The sequence below is a fragment of the Coturnix japonica genome, chromosome 5 (assembly GCF_001577835.2).
Source record: "Coturnix japonica isolate 7356 chromosome 5, Coturnix japonica 2.1, whole genome shotgun sequence".
In the NCBI taxonomy this organism is placed as follows: domain Eukaryota; kingdom Metazoa; phylum Chordata; class Aves; order Galliformes; family Phasianidae; genus Coturnix; species Coturnix japonica.
The window spans coordinates 21,912,893-21,930,098 of NC_029520.1; the positions used below are offsets into that span (position 1 = coordinate 21,912,893).

General features: G+C 36.3%; 1 protein-coding gene across 3 annotated transcripts in view; it reads right to left on the minus strand.

Annotated features, from left to right (window-relative positions):
- INO80 (INO80 complex ATPase subunit) overlaps positions 1-17,206 on the minus strand; it is a 54,360-nt gene that overhangs the window by 30,953 nt on the left and 6,201 nt on the right. For all 3 annotated transcript variants that reach the window (XM_015864248.2, XM_015864251.2, XM_015864249.1), the window contains 16 exons: positions 16,259-16,425; positions 16,097-16,164; positions 14,198-14,356; positions 12,756-12,876; positions 11,278-11,492; positions 10,611-10,664; positions 8,890-9,093; positions 7,477-7,672; positions 7,203-7,270; positions 6,679-6,888; positions 6,069-6,149; positions 4,662-4,757; positions 2,692-2,751; positions 1,942-2,084; positions 834-918; positions 316-433 (listed from right to left, as the gene is read on the minus strand). In XM_015864248.2, coding sequence (XP_015719734.1) covers positions 316-433; positions 834-918; positions 1,942-2,084; positions 2,692-2,751; positions 4,662-4,757; positions 6,069-6,149; positions 6,679-6,888; positions 7,203-7,270; positions 7,477-7,672; positions 8,890-9,093; positions 10,611-10,664; positions 11,278-11,492; positions 12,756-12,876; positions 14,198-14,356; positions 16,097-16,164; positions 16,259-16,425 — 2,045 coding nt within the window. The remainder of the gene's footprint in view (positions 1-315; positions 434-833; positions 919-1,941; positions 2,085-2,691; positions 2,752-4,661; positions 4,758-6,068; positions 6,150-6,678; positions 6,889-7,202; positions 7,271-7,476; positions 7,673-8,889; positions 9,094-10,610; positions 10,665-11,277; positions 11,493-12,755; positions 12,877-14,197; positions 14,357-16,096; positions 16,165-16,258; positions 16,426-17,206) is intronic.

A 17,206-nucleotide genomic window follows, 5' to 3' on the forward strand; every position in this document is an offset into this window, starting at 1 on the left:
AGGCCTACAAAATGATAGGGTCTAAAGAAATTCACAAATAATTAAAGTATTTGTTCTCCTGCATTGGTAAGTTGGAGGATTCAACAGGAATCAAACCACCACCCTCACCACGTGCCTTTCTATTCATTATATATGATGCAGTCAGAAACAAAAATTCTGACACACAGTGGACAACACATCACAGTGTCCCAATCTCACTAATGTACACTCTGCCTTAGAAGACACTTCCCATGCACAAAATGATAGAAAGTTTATTCATTGGTAGCTGGAAAAGGCAACAATACACAAACCACCATAATCAAACATTGCGCTTACTTTCATCAATGGCAGATTTGTTCTCTGCATGACTTTCTATGTCCTTAGAAAACCACTCATTGAACTCTTCATGGGAATCAAACAATGTTGGCATGATAAAATGCAGCAGGGCCCACAGCTACAAAGGAAGAGAAAAAAATAGCGTATCAGCAAAAGTCATTCTGCTGCGGATAAGCTAACTAAGGATCCCACATTCTTGCAGCTCTTTATAAGCTAAGCCACTTTACCTGATCACAAGACAGGGAAACTGAAAATGAAACTCAGCCAAATTCTTCCCAACAGCAACAGCTACCAGAGCTATTTTTTATCCTGTAACCTAGGCATTACTGACTATTAGATATCTTCAGCTTTACTGTTATTCGATTATGCCCTTGCAGACCTGACACTAGGGATTTGTTTGGCAAGTGGTGTGCAAGACATGATCCCACACAAATACAACAGGTTTCTCAACTGTTCACAGACAATTAGGACACGATCTTGTGATAAAGCAAAGCCAGCTCTTGTGAGCTTATGAATACCTCAGCCATTGTGTTCTGGATTGGGGTCCCCGTCAATAACAATCTATTTCGACACTGGAACTGCAGTAGGATCTTCCAGCGAACACTGATGAATAAAATTGAGAAAAAAAAAGTCATGAGAATTGTTTTTGTGGGATATAAAAAATAAGGAATTTTAAGACCAACTGCTTCTAGTGACCTTGGAGGTCATTGGGTAATAACATCATAACTACTGCCCAGTCTTTCAAAAGGCAATTACAGAAGGAAGTAGCCTTTTACAAAATACAAAGGAATGCACATCATTTATTTTATTTATCTAAGTATGTTTTAACTCACTTTTAATACAACTGATAATAAACTCTTATCATCAGAATAATTAACTTCCCAAAAGACAGTTATTATCAATCATAATCTTGTGTGTTTTTCAGACTTTACAATACTAAGTCTATGGGACACTGTGAAAAGGATGCTGGGCTGTATGTTACAGTCTTGGAGGGGCAGTTTCAAAAAAATGCTGGAAAGGCAGATTTCAGACTGAGTGAGTCTCCATCCAAAGGAATTCTCAGCTTATGGAACTGAGATTTGATGTGTGCAGTGACAGTATGGGGAAAAGTTATGAGAAAGCAGTTACAAAAGTAGAAATGGACACATCTGCACTCAAATGAAAAGAAAGCTTTCTGGCACAGAGCATTATGATAAATATCGGGCTTTATTGCAACATCATAGGGTTCTAACCTTCATTAGAAGGGTTGGAAGTGCCACAGGAAAAGTAATCAAAATAATGCATTTAATGGAGCAAACATAAGAAATGCACACTAAAGACTACAGTCTGTTCATGTGGCAGAATTGTATGAGTAGTCAAGACAAAGGTGAACAGCATTTAATACCATTTACTTTCACAGTTCTGTACTTTATTCATACTTCTGTTCCACAGTCACTTTTTAATTATGTTAACATGTTCGGAAGAGAAATATTGTGGATCATTCCACTGCCACAGAGTTGCAGTTATATACATACTTAAACTATGTTAAGACACTTGATGTCTTACATCTGTTTCTGTATTTGTATTTTTTATATTCCCATTACAAATTGTTCGAAAGAAAAGATGTTTTTCCAGTTCATTTATTACCTGGAGCTACTCTTGAGTGCTTGTGCTTCATCCAGCACCATATATTGCCACTTCACGCGCTGGAAATACTTCACATCCTGCACGACCAGTTGATAACTGGTAATCACCACGTGGAAAGGAGCATCCTGAGTATATAATGTCTTCTACAAACACAAAGTAAAAAACAGATGTTCATAGAATCTAAGTACACTGTGAAGAGTTCATCTGTACATGCTGTAATTTCATACTTCTGTTTCATAATTTCCTCTCATTTATTATTTCATTTTTCCCCAGCTGACTTTTCAAAGTATCTACAACAATGTTATTCACTTAGTGGATCTGAACTTCAGCCCTTCAGACCCTGGCCAATTTCAGATGCTTCTTAATGCACCAAACAAGAGCTAGGTGTTGAACTCTATAAATTACTGTTTACTTATGTTAAATTAGGAACAATCTGATGGGTCTGCAGGGATGCCAGCCTTGGGCACTCTGAGTAAAATTATCCAACCAGAATGAACAGTTCCTGACATTAAAACAGCCTGCTTCATTTGTAGGGCCCTAATTCCTTCAACTAACATCATACTACCCTAAACTGTGGTGTACTGTGCTGCTCTCCAATACAAGATTGGTTTTCTACCTCATTATATTAACAAAGGTTACCACATGGATGAAAACACAGCACTCCGTTACCCACACATTGCTTAGCATAATGAAGTGCAATAATGCACAAATAATCAAGACAGTCCAATCACACAGGCATGACAAAATTACCTGACTCCAGAACTTCCTGATGACTTTTCTATCATGGGGATTTCCCCAGTAAGGTAGCACCTGGACAGTATAAAAATACAAAGGCGTTATTTTCAAATACAGATGTACTTGCTTAAGAATTTCATCCTAGGCATTCTACAAAACAACAGCTTTCTTCAAAACCAAAAGGGAATAATTTCTCTTATCATGCAGATTAAAAAAAAATCAAAAAGTACTTTAAAAGTTCTTAGAAATGTAATTCCAAGAAACAATTATCATTTGTCTTATGCCTAATATAAAGACAGCGTATCTTGATCTAAAAACGCCTGGAAGCATGTTTCTAAAAATGAAAAGAGATACGTTATTAATGGAAGAAACAAGTCTTTGCACAACTAAAAAGTCTTGCTCTCCTGTTTAATGTTCCCAGTTGTTTCTCCCTAATAATACCAACTCTGTTGGATTTATACTTCAGAACTGTTTCCAGAGATGAAAGTTAACACATCTGGTCTAGACATAAAAAATAAAACAATTTTTTAATAGTCAGTAACAATACAAAAAATTTGGCCATTCATTTCTAACTGAGTTTTATGGGTCCTGTTACTCTGAAACAGAGCTCTGCACTGAACAGAAAGCAGTCAGAGTTGTTATTACTAATTGTGCACTGCCATCATCTGTCTGTTGAAAGGACTACAAGCAAGACTGGAAGGCAGAAATGCTGGTTTCTGAGCTTGGGAAGCATCTCCATCCTCTAGCAGGCAAGCACTAAATTACTGCACACAACATGCATCATGTTGCATGAACATTCTTGTAATCACTGTGAAATAAGGATGCTATTTAAAAAATATATATATCAGACCAACAAACAAGTTAAGCCTTTTATTTTACATATTTTCCATATTCTGCCATGGACCTGAAGAAACAAACTCACTGTGATTCACCATAAGCATAAATGACTACAAGTTTCAGCATGATAAGCAGGAAAAAAAGTGGTTAACAGAAATTGGTAACATTTATATTCAGTAACAATCCAAACCTTAATTTTTTTTAAAATACAATTTGTTCAAAAAACATGGTATTATGCAACTAACCCACAAAACAACTGTGTAATAACAGAAACAGGGAAAACCAGGCTTATACTACTACTACTAATAATAATACTTAAAAAGATAGATCTCTTGTCTCAAGCAGCCTGGCTGCATTTTTGATGTATTTTGTGTATTCCATTTCCCAAATGGAGAAGAAGCATGAAAGATACTCATCTATTCTATATAATCATCTGGTTGGAGCAAATTACAAAAAGAAAATAGACAGTTGGGCCAATTGCTCTCATGTTTTCTACTCTGGGTTTTAAGCTAAGGTCCCTACTGTTTTGGGACCAAGGAATGAAGTACTACTTATAGCAGTACTTCAGTGTCTTCCCACACCTCATTAAGTAGCCAAGGCATTCAAACAATTAGCCTGGGTGTCACTGATATAATGGCTACTTACAGTTCTAAGTAGGTGGTTTTTATCTATTGGTTTTATAAATCCTTTGTAAGAATTAAACTTACTTCTGCTTACAAAACCTAATCAGGATCTCTTCATAATAAACGTTACCCTGTCAACAACTCAAACATTTAAACCATAATCTCTTTGCAGATGTAGCCACAAGCTTCAGAATCTCTGTCTACCTTTATTTCTAAAATGCTGTTACTGTTTCAGTGATAAATATTCCTTACAAACCTTCCTTCCAAACACTCAAATGTTTTTCACTGGAGTACAGGAAAGCAGTAACTGACTGATTCTTGCTTTCTCACAATTACTATATTTTCATGCCCTAGATAAATGAATGCTCCAGAAAGACAGGACGACGAAGAAATATCAGAACCAGGCTCATCACAGAATTTGAAACTGCAAGATAATGAAGGACCCAGATGTGCCAAAGAATTCAGGAAAATAAACAGTTTGCTTCTGAGAAAATATAAAAGAACTTTCTTGCATGTGCTTATTACCTTAAATTTAGGAACAAATCTGGCAAACTCCTGGTGCCAGTTGTTAAGAGTAGATGCAGGTGAGATTATTAAAAAAGGTCCCCAGATGTTCTCTCTCTGCAATACACACATTAAAAAAAATAAACAGGCATCCATAAATTAATTGAGGGGAAGGAACATGGAAATAGTGTCATACAGTACTGTCACTGCTAAGTAACGGTTGCTACTTAAGATAGAATTATACACACTATAATAAAACTTCCTCCCAGAACAGCATGGTGGCACAGAATTAAACAGAGCAAAGCTAATATCTAACACAGTCTTTGTTCAGTATAGCTAAGTTGTTCCCAGAACAAGCACCACTGCTTCAAACTTGCTTGTTCATTTTTTTCTTCCCAGAAAGTTGCCACCTCCACATTATTACCAGCCTCTGTTATTTTGCGAAGGAAAAAAACACCAGGTGATACTGGAAAGCTTTGCTCCATCACATCACAACAGAATATCTTCTTGTGAAAAAAAAAAAAAAAAAAAAAGATGAATAATTAGTGTATTGGTGTAAGCTGTTCTGCGCAAGGGAGAGAAGGAAAAGTAAAAAGCCCTATAAATGCTTCCAAAAATCTCAAGTTGCAATGGGGAGACAAGCCTATCTAGCTGTTATCCCTTACATACAGATGAGCTTAAAAGCCTTTGGCTCTGCATCCTTCCGATGTTGATAGTACCATCCAAAGTATATAAAAACCAATGTAAACAAACACAGACAATGGCCAGTCACTTGGTCACGAATCCAGCTGCTTCTGCTCTCACCAGCCAATACCTACCATTTAAGGCAAGTGGCTGGGTGCCACTTGTTTTTTTGTTTTGTTTTTTTTCCCCCCTAAACCTATCTACCTCTTTCAATACATATATATTTCTGCAGGAAGAAGAAAGCTCGTGTTGCTTTTTCTCTTTTGTTTATCTGTCCTGGCACAGAAGAATCACTGCGTCTCAAAAGAAACCCCACAAAAAGACAAAAAAAATCCCACAATCAAGTACAGAAATCCATGCTAACTGCCTTGAAGTTCAGAATTTGGAATTTGGGCTTCATTCTACAAGCCTCTCTGATTCATAAAGGTCAGTAAATCATTAAGTCAGCAACTTGCTCTCTCACCAAACTTTAACAATTGCTGCATTTGAAATGTTGTAACTCCGAATAAGTGAAAATCCTATTTTTATATAATTATACATAGTACGTTATATATATATATATGTACATACATATCCAGTCATATACACATAGGAACTTTTAAATGTACAACTTCAAATCAAATGGAAATGCCATAGATATAATGTCTTTTAAGGCATTCAAGCTTTATAATCTAGAATTCAAATGTGAAAAGTCTGCATCTTCTATCAAGTATGCTGACCACGAAAAAACTACAATCCACTTACTTCAGCCAGATGTGCAAGGAGAGCAATACTTTGTACTGTTTTACCCAAACCCATTTCATCTGCCAGGATTCCATTGATGCCCTGCAAAAAAATCCACAAATTTATACTTCCATCTTACTACTTTTTTATCCATGCAGGACCTGAAAAATGAAGCAACCTACTTTCTTTTAGGTCCTCTACTGAGAGATATTTCACATCATCTGTACTTTCATTCATTTCTAGGCCGTGTTTTTTTTCCCCCTCAGTCTACCCACACATCACAATCACACTGCAAACTGGATATGCACAGGGGCAACACTGCCTGCAATTTACAGTCTGCCCAAAGCCTAAAATAGTATGCAATTCTGAGAAGCAGAAGTCTCCTCAGTGTATAATCTAAATGATAAGCAGTTCTGTAAATATTCACATAAGGAATCTTGAAATTTATGTTCTGTTCAAAGTCAAGGATCCTGATGGGTGATTTACATAATATTTTCATTTCTTCTAAAAATATTGCAGATGCAATATACGTAGTCTATTTTTTAAAACCTGTTAATTTTTTAAATGAGTTTCCACTAATTACTTAAATTCTCCTAGAAGTTTAAAAAATCTGCAAGATGTACTAACATACCTGCTCATATAGGTTTGCCAGCCAATTCATGCCTTTCAGTTGGTAAGCTTTCAGTTTTCCATTGAAAATAGTAGGCTGTGGAATATCTTCCCCGGCCCGGATAGATGGATTTGCTAAACTGTAGCTCTCTCCAAAGCCAGTACCAGACTTGTTAGCAGCCCGTAAAGCAGCTGCTCGACTTTCCTTTGCATCTTCATCAAATGATCTAGTCTAAACAAGAAGAGGAACAAACATGTAAGATTACGAAAACACGAAGATTGTGAACACGAAGATTATGTTTAACAAGAAACTGTATAGTAAAAGGCTTTACTCTTCACATTAAGACACATGATGTTTGCCAGAAATTAAAGGTTAACAAACCTGTCCCCAGATATTTTATCTTTATTCTACTTGTCTGAACACAGAAGGGGGCAACAAAATCAAACAAACCTACTAGACTTAGCTGCTATTAAACATTCTGGTTTTGGTACCTTTACCAATTACTCTGCTTTCTCTTTTGCTTCATGGATTCAAAAGATACATACCCTGGCCTGATGAATCTGGTAAGCATCCTCAGCATTCTTCAGAGCTTGGGCCTTGTAATAGTTACTATCTGAAAACAGCATCTCCATGTTAGAGCTTTGCATAGTCAACAACCCAAGTTAAAAAAAAAATAAAAATCAGATGAGCTTCAGTAATTACAAACGTACTTCTTATATAGAAGGAATTTTATGTCTGACATTGTAAATATGATTAATAATATAAGTAATACAGTAAATTTCAAAAGTGCATAGGAAGGACTGTGGATAAATTGCTTACCATAATCTTCCTGGGTGATGTTGACCACCACTCCCCCTCCAATATCAATCTGCCTTTGGGTAGAGCTGTCTTCCAGTTTGCGTAGGATTTCCTCCTGTATTCCATCATGCCCAATATCTCGCTTACGACTCATAAAATGGGCATATAATTCAGTTTGTGTGATCAGGAAGTTAAGTTTTCTCTGCTGCCTTTTAGCCTAAGAGAAAAACATTCACCAAGGTCACAGGTAATGAACAAACAAACAAACAAACAAGACAGAATAAAGATTCAGTGATTAAAATATAGTTGAAGAAAAAAAAAAGTTTCAATTTAATAAAATGACAACCTATCCAGGTTATACTACGCACATTATTTTGATTAAAAAATGCCAGGACATCAGCTGCATACAAAAAACTAGCCACCACCATAAACACCTATATTAAAATAGAATACTGATAGACATGAAATATTCTTTTTAATTACATAATCATGGCAAAGAACAACATAATCTCCTAAAAGAAAGATTAAAGGTTTTGTTTACACTGAAAAACTTAAAAGATTAATTAAAAAAACAGCATAGAGGTCTACAGTAAAAGAAACAAACAGTTCAAAAAATTCACAATGCAATCATAGGAGGTAGCTCTAATGTTCTCTTATTTATTATTTATTTATTAATGTTATCTTATTTATTATTTATTTATTTATTTATTTATTTATTATTTATTTCAGAACATTGAAAGAATATATTAAATGTACACATCTGAGATACTGTAACTGTCTGGGCTTCTGCAAGATGTCGCAGAAACTCTGTTCATTCCTAGGTTCCAGCTGAAAACGCTACGGTAAAATTCACCTAGTAATTTAAGGCACACAATGTTTGCAAATTCACCACTGAATACTGAAGGTAAAACTGCAAATCCACCAGAGAATTTTGGCAAGATTTTTTTTCTTAAATTCAACCCTGATCACTAAGAAGGTCAATGAATCGATCATTTGGCCATCACAGAAAAATTCTCAACTCTGTAGGCCCCCAACAGTCCTGCTCACATTCTCTGACAGTTCTGATGCTAGTTTACAGCAGGAAAAATAAAATATCATGTGAATGAAAAGGTGACTTGACCACTGTATTCAGAAAGATGCACAAATCATTACAAAGGCCGGCATGAACTAACATGGAATCATGTGTGCGTCAGCGAGACATGTGGTGTCCTTTATTCTATCTCAATCATTTGTAAAGAATTTAGGTAGCTCAAAGGATTCTCATGTTGGACGAATTATGTAAAGAACTTTAAATTAGCAAAGAAATACATACAATATTATTGAAACAGAATAAACAACTGAATTTAATGGCCCAGATTTAGAAACCCAAATTGTTTGGTCATTTCTGTGTTTACTCAATAAATTAATTATCAGCAACCTGTGTTTTTGCTTTACCTCTCTCATCTCCTCATCCAGCTTGCGCTGTTCCAGAGCCTCCTTCTCAGCCCGTTTACGATGTTCTTTTTCTACCTTCTCATATTTTTTCCAATAGAGAAGCATCTCCTTGGTAAGACGACGTGCCCGTGGTAGAGTTTCCTTACAGTTCTTCTGGGCCTGGAGAGCAGCTCGACGTACCTCCCTCATGCACTGATGAGCAAGCTAGGGAGAAATAAGGTTTGAATGCAGATGAAAGATGGGCAGGTTTAAAGAAAACCAGCAATGTACATCACATTTAATTGCAAACAAATCTGATCCTTCAAAAGAGAAAAACAGTGATACTTTGCTCAGCAGTTTGACTTTTGAAATGATGAGAGAGAACATAAATGTCCAAGAACTTTCTGAGATGCATACAAAAAACCAAAACCTAGGACAGCTGCAGCACAACACGGTACTTAAAATGATTGATCTGGTGGGTAGATCTATGAAAAGTACTCCAGACCAGAGTTTAAGGTCTGTCTGCAAATGTTACTCCACTACGAACATTTTTCTGTGGCACACACTCTTTACTCACTGTTTTAATAAGGCTGCTGCAATAACAATATTGGTAGCATGCAATCACATTCACATGTTAATATACTGAAAAGCGGGGGAGTATCCTACAATTTTCCTACCATCACACAAAGAAGCATACTAGTGTCATTTTTCAATCCAGTATATATAAATTAATGTCGTCGTCACAATGGTCAAAATTGCTGGGTTTGATGTTTGTCATAGTTGTTTTTTCCTCCACTGAAATTTGCACATCGATAATTCTACCATACAGAGATTGCAAACGACCAAATAAAATGAAAGCAAAGGAAAAAAGAGTGTAATTCCAATTCCTCTAAGTCTGCTGCATCACTCGCTTGCTAAAATACAGTTTGTGATATCTACAAATACAATAATCGTAGAATATTTGTCCAGACATCAAAAAGAATTCTAGTCTTTGGTAAGGATGCCCATAATGAAGTAGAACCTGTTTCCTGTATTCCTTATCTAGAAATCATTGCCATTCTTACTGATGTATATTTGGAACGTAATGCTTTCTACGTCATCTTGTATCTGATGATCATTAGCCATATACATAATTTTTTCATTAGGCATATAAATAAATCACACACTTGAGTGTAACACTTTAAAAATGCTTTGAAAAGCATTACCAAATGTTCCTACAATAAAGTCCTCAAGGTAGAAATACTGACACTTCTTAGAGACCACTCCAATGAGGAAATAAATTCCTTTGGCAATCACTTAATCAAAAAAACTGTTCCGCTTTTACTCCCAGCTCCTATGTAAGTTTGCATAAATTAACACATTTTAATACCTCCAAGAGCCTCTTTGATTTACACATGAATGCTTAAAACAGCAAATTCTAGCTACTGGATAGATGGGCAGTTCAAAAGCCAATGCAGTGTACTGAAGTCTTTATTGTATCAAAATCAGTAAATAAAAGCAAACATAGTAAATCTTATGAAAGCCAATGAGATTTCAGGACACAAATTTATATTGCTTATTTCCTCTACTGCTTACGAAACACACCAATATGATACATCTAAAAAATGAAAAGCCTTATACAAATTACTTACATACAGATCTTTCTCCTGTACTGTCCTGCTAGAATCATCAGTAAGAAACAAAGAGAGTACAGTTTGCTGATTACATTCAATATATGTATTGGTATCAAGCTGAACACTTACCTTTTTGCTGTTGGTAAGGAAAAGGTTGCGCGCTGATGCTTTTTGTTTGTACGCCTATAAAAGAACACATCCTACAATTACCTGATGGTTAATACATGTGCAGTACCTTAAACGATCACTATCCAGTCTCCAGATCTGATGTTAGATGTGCCAACATCAACCATGCAGTCCATTGCATAATTGAGTACATGTTCCATAAACATGTTTGGTTCTGATGGAAACACCTTCCCTCCTTCCCTGTCCAACACATATATAAATATATCCCAGCTCCTGAAGAAGTATTTAAAACATCTCCTTTTTCAGGATTTTTTCTTTAACTACTACTTCTGCAATGCAGGATTATCCTATTCCATTGCCAGCACTGAAACAAACAGGAGACTCTTCCACTGTTCCCAAAAGATGTTTAGAGTTAACACAAATTCACGTGAACTAAATCAATGAAAAAAATAAGCTCTGAAACACTGCAAATATCCTTTGCAGAGTTCTTAAAGAACGATACAGCTATCAGTCATATGCACCCACTGGTGCTAAGAAATCAGAACTACACTTTGCTTACGGATTGCAGAATATCAGTTCAGCCATCACCGACCACCTAAAAATCACTAAGTTATTTTTTATCCCGCTTTCTTGTTATCATCAATGATGTAGTGCCATCAACCAAGCTCACCTTTGGCAATTCCTTTTTAACAATGCTAAGCCACACTTTTCGCCGACGAGCATTAAGTTGTTCAATAGACATATGCTTTTTCTTGGACCCGGGTGGTGGTGTGTCATTAGAAAACTTGGCAAAAACTTTGGTCTGGTGATGGTGGTGTTCTGGAGACTCCTCTGAAGAGAGATCTTCATCCCGTCTCCTCTTTTTCTTTACTTTTTTCAACTTTCCTGCAAGATTAACCATTAAATCATTTTTCTTTTCCTATTTTGGGGACCTTCTGCATTTAGTCCAACATCTCTCCCAACTAAGCTATCCAAGGCACTTTATGTGTGGAGCCAACAAAAAAGTCAAACTCACCTCTGCCTCCAGTTCTAGAACCATACATTTATTTCTTTATGGTTTTGCAACTAACTCCTATGGCATGTTTCCTTTCATGAGGAAGTATTCATTAGGAAATTAAATATCTGTGATCTGGTACAATGCTTCTTATCTTGTGATAAAATTTTACTTACAGACACATAAGGGACATTTAGGAGTAACAACATGAGCATTTGGTAGATGTCTCAAATCGTTGTGAAAGAGATTGATGTGTTATCATTTATTGGGAACACAGTTTTCAGAGTAAACTATCAGATGCTGTTATCAGATAATAAACATACTATTTGAGAGTATGCAAAAATACGGACACTAAAAGATTAGTGGGAAAAATACAGCATTAAAGGAACTCACAGAAAGATTGAAAGGATACAGGGAAGCCCAAAATAACTTTCTCAAAACACAGCTCCAACATGAGTGCTTGCACTACAGAGAATTCACCTTACATTGACAGTTCACAGCCTTCTCTTTCTGCTTCCTTACAAATCTACAGATGCTGTCAGCTCAGTCAAGAAAGGAAACTGCACTTCCTGGCAAACATGCAGCTGAAAAACTCCAGCTGAGATGTTACAGAAGTAATTCTATTTTAACTCGCACTGGACATCAATTCTGAGTTCCCTCTAATTTCCAGAAAACAATCTCATTTCCTACAATTTCTCATTCACTGGAACAATTACACATTTGGGAATAACCATATCAGTTACTGGGTAGTTCCTTATATTTTTCTAAAAACTATCAAATTTCCAAAGAAAATGAGCAAATGGATCATGATACACAGCAGTATTTATGGATTCTGAAACACAGCCAAGCAGTGCTAAGAAATAGCTATGCAGTACTTACTGCATGAGTTTCATTCTAGATCCAGAGGTCCACAAAGAAAATATAAAACCACAAACTCTCAATTACACCATCTTTTTTTTTACCCTAGCTCTCTGGAGGCCAGATAAAGCACAGCAATTTCTGATTTCTCTTTGATGGAATCAGCCATTAGATTTCCATCCAAAACTCAAAGGTCTGGAATATGTTCAAACATGAATGTTTCTTCAAAGTCAATAATACAAGAAAGGAAATTAAATCACAGCAATTATCTAAAAACACAAGGAGAGTGACTTTACCTTTTAATTTTTTCTCTTCTTTAAACTTCTTTTTCTTGGGCCCTAGCAGGTGGCGCTGCTGCTCATAGTAAGGATCGTATGTAGACAGCAGTCCTGCACTGTAGTACTGGTATTGCTGCAACTGAAGTAGATGTAAATGAGCACACTAATACAAACCAGATACAGCAGATAACAGCAACAGCAGGTAAACAAGTTCACGCCTTTAGAAATAAAGATTGTAAAAATATAGAAATTGTAAATAAGATATCAATAAACGTACTTCTCCATATTTAGCACTGTTACCAGGGATTAGAGAGTCCAAAGGGAAACCACTTGTGCACAGGAGTCCCCCAAGTTCTACAGAGGCAACCAAACCCACTCAGTTAAATAAGACAGGAAAAGCACGTAGTGAAGCTTACACTTTCAAAACACACCACTACATTATTTTCCATACTGGTGCTGCCCAGTAAAACATCACGTTACATGCAATAGTCCAACCAAGGACTTCCTACTTGTTTTGCTTGCATTCTCAAGTTACATACGTGTCCTACTTTTATCACATGAAAAGATATCAAAGGACAGGTTTAGGTAAAAGGCATTTAAAATTTTCCACATGAACAAATCAACCATTCAGGTTATCCTGTAAAAGCAGGTGACTAAGCAGTTTGGAGATTATAAAAATATGTAATATATTTCAAGTAGTGTTCAACTAAAATACCAAAGAACTACACACAGGCTATACACAAACATCAAAATGCTATGTGGAAGCTGGGTGTATGAATGCTTCTGCAGTTATGTGGTATTTCAAGGAGCCAATGTAATCTGAAAAAATGTAGAAATGCAGCAGGTATTTTCTTAGAAGGAAGAGATTAAAAAAAAAAGTGGATACAAAAAGAAAATCTAATATAGAAAAGGAAGGTATGACAAGAAAAATAAAATCAACTAAAACCCCAAAGAATTACAGAAAACACTAAGAATATGAGGAACTCTCTTTCAAAAAGATAAACATCACCTCACTACTTGCAGCCTCAATGGTGAGGCAAATGTAATGCAGTAGGTTCAAATACACAATTTTAGCCATGAACTACTGCGACCACCTGTATTAAAATCTAAGCCACAGTAACTCAGTTTTGATACCTACTGTCTGAATGTTGCATTCCAGCACCCTGTTTGCTCTAAAGAACATAACAGGATGTTGTGGAAGCTGTATGTACACATGTATCCATACTATCTATGTAAACTGTTGGGAGATTCTCAGCATAAGGTATCAATAGCTTTTCAATTAGTACATAATTAAATAAGCCTTCTATGAAACTGACATTAGATCGCTTTAGTCTATAGGCTATTTTCTAGTCCACAAAATACTACAGATTTTCAGAAAAAAAAAAAAAAAAAGTAGAAGTAGTTAAAATAATGCAACTACAGGAGAAAATTAAGGAAATACGGAAGTTCTGGATTTTTACCTCTTTGTCTTTGCTGTATTTGCTTTGATGTAGTTTCTTATATTTGTGTAATCGCAGCATATTGTGAAGCTCCTCCCTTGAAAGAGAAAATTCTTCATCCTCTCCATCCTCATCACTTGGAGAATCTGTGTCACTGGAATCATCACTCAGCAGGATACTCTAACAGCAATAAATGAATAAAAACATTAACAATCACAAGTTACCATACTGCATTGTTTATTTACACGGAACACTCTTGAGCCTTTATTTAATAAAGGCTGACACAAGCACAACACTTAGCCTTTGCAAAGAGTCTTCCCTTTGAAATGCCTCAAATGGAAAACAGTTTTCTGATCTACAGCGCTGTTCAGCATCTAATCAAGTAAACATTTTGTTTTATCTTCAGAGAGGTACAGTTCTGTTAGTTTAGTGAAAATTAAGTCATTTTAAAAGCCACTGCAACTGCCTGTGGTCTCAAAAGGCTCTTTATAGCAGTGAGAAAAGCAAGGATATAAGCAAGGGCGTCTTGTGATGCATGGTTGCAGGTGCTTTGCTACCTCATCCGTACCATTTGTCCTGCTATTCTCACACTGCACCACTTGCACAAGGTTTGGCTCCTGCTCGACCTCTTGGCAACCTGTATTTACTAACTAGAGAACACTGCAGTACAATGAAAGGCAAAGATGGCACAGTGCCACTGTTCCACTCTCTCTTCCCTCCCCTCATTTGGACCTCATACTGACTTTATCTTAGAAACAAATTTTCATCTCAGTCTCCGGTGTCCATTTAATACATTTCATAAAGCTCACTTTAATTTGGACATAGTACTAAAAAACTTAATGTTTCTCAGTGTATACTCAATGTGGTATTTAACCAAAATGCTGCTGCTCACCAAAACTGAAATGCCAACCGTCCATTTTGCTGCACAATGGAAATGAAAGCCTATAATCTATAGAGACTCTGATTCAATTTTGTTCCAACAAACATCCAATGCAATACTTACTATGGACTATTACATATTCTTCTTTTCATCATGAGAAACCTCTATAGAATGCATTGTTTGTTTTGCCATTTTTTAATGCAGAAAGAAAACAAAACAACTAAAAAACACCCTTACTTCTTCTTAGCAAGGGACACTGGAGCAACTCCAGTTACTTAAAAAAGAAAAGTGCAGCAAACAACAGACCAATACAGTACAAGATTAAAGAAGTCTGTTAAAGATTATTTCCAGCAACATAACAAATATTACTATAACCTGTGCTGCTTCTTCAGCATGACACCTTGCATCAATTAAACTGCATCACACCGTTTTAGGCAGCTTTCAAACACAAGCAGTTGCTGTGTATGTTGTGTCAAAAGTATCCTTTGCTTTGAGTGTGGCCAAAGAGCATGGAAGATGCAACAGGAAAAAAAAAAAAAAGTCTAATGCTCTGGCTTTATTACGTTTATTAAGTGTCATGGACATTCAGGTCCGATATTAGGAAAAAATTCTTGTCAAGTTTTTGTGAAAAGGGTAGATGTGGCACTGAGAGATGGGGTTTAGTGAGTACACGCGATGGGTTGATGGTTGGAATAGATGATCTTAGCAATTGTTTCTAACTTAATAATCCTACTGGTTATTATGACACCCATCTAACTTTCTAAGCCCTCTGTGGTACATGTAAAGTAAAATGGGATATGGCAACAACTAACCTTACCATAACCATAAGCTTACCATATTTAGCAATTATATTTGTGATAATTTGTGATAATGCTCTAACAAGGGCTCAACTTACTTTCTTTTTGCCGCCAACATTGTTAGATGTTCAGGACTCCATGATCTATACCAGATGAGAAGACAGAGCCCCTTATTCACCCCTGTCTACGGGGTGTTAACTAGGACTCTTCTATTCTTCTCAGATTTCTCTGTAATATCCTTACCTTCAGCCACTTTCTGCTTTTCTTCAGTTTAGAAAAGTTATACAAGCTCCCTTTTTCAGACTTTGGCTCTGTTTAAAGAAAATATAAAAACAAATTTCTTCAGAAATAATGCTTTTCGCAGCCTGCCCCAAAGTGAGCAGATTCAACTCAGTAGATGACTACCTGGCTGCAGTACTCCGTTCAGGGAATGTGTGTTCAGCACTCCAGAATTCCCTACTCCAGAAGATTCCCCAAGCAAAGCATTTGGAGGCTCTTCTTTAACTTGCATCAGAGGATCCCCAGATTGAGCCAACAAAGGATTGTCCTCCAATCCATCCTCACTTTCATCGCTGCAAAAAGATACATAATGTGCTGAGAGTGAAAGGAAAACATTCAAAAGAGAAGATGTCTGTGCAGCTTTCCTTGCATGTGGCCATTTGCCTAAAGGTCTGAGAACTAAGGCAGGCTCAGCTGCAATTCTGCACACTACAAATATTGCTGTTAATAATTTAGCATTAAACCCTCAGCAGCAGTTAATCATCAGACCAGTCAGGTTATGCTATCAAGCTGCGTCCTTAGTCTCGAGATAGATATTTCATACTCGAGGCACAAACTAACCAAGAAATGTAGTGCTGAGTCAAATCAAAGCGCAATATTGTTATTCCCAGCACTACTGTACATGTAAAAGATATAAAGTGTATTTTATTCCTTGCGTGAATCCTATAGGCCTGTAATATACCAGCTATCTATTATACACGTGCTTTTCAGTTCTGTAAGATTATAATTATGGAACACTGATAAAATTAGAAGTAAATTGCTTTTGGACAGAAATGCACCTTGATGAGTCACTTCTCGATGGTACAACTTACAATCAGAAACGCTGCATCTGACAACACTGTTTGCATTCCACTTACAGCTACATGCCAGTTCCCTAAAAAATTAACTTAATGCTTGTTCATCCTATTTTTTGCAGGCAAAGAAAGTTTTAGCCACTCAACTATGACAAAGAGCTTTAAAACATCTTACTAATTTGTACCTGGGCAGGCAATATGATGAATTATCAATGAGAGGAGAAGTACAGTGCAAATTCTTTACAAGAGAAGGTTTTATAATAAACACGTCATTCCTAAT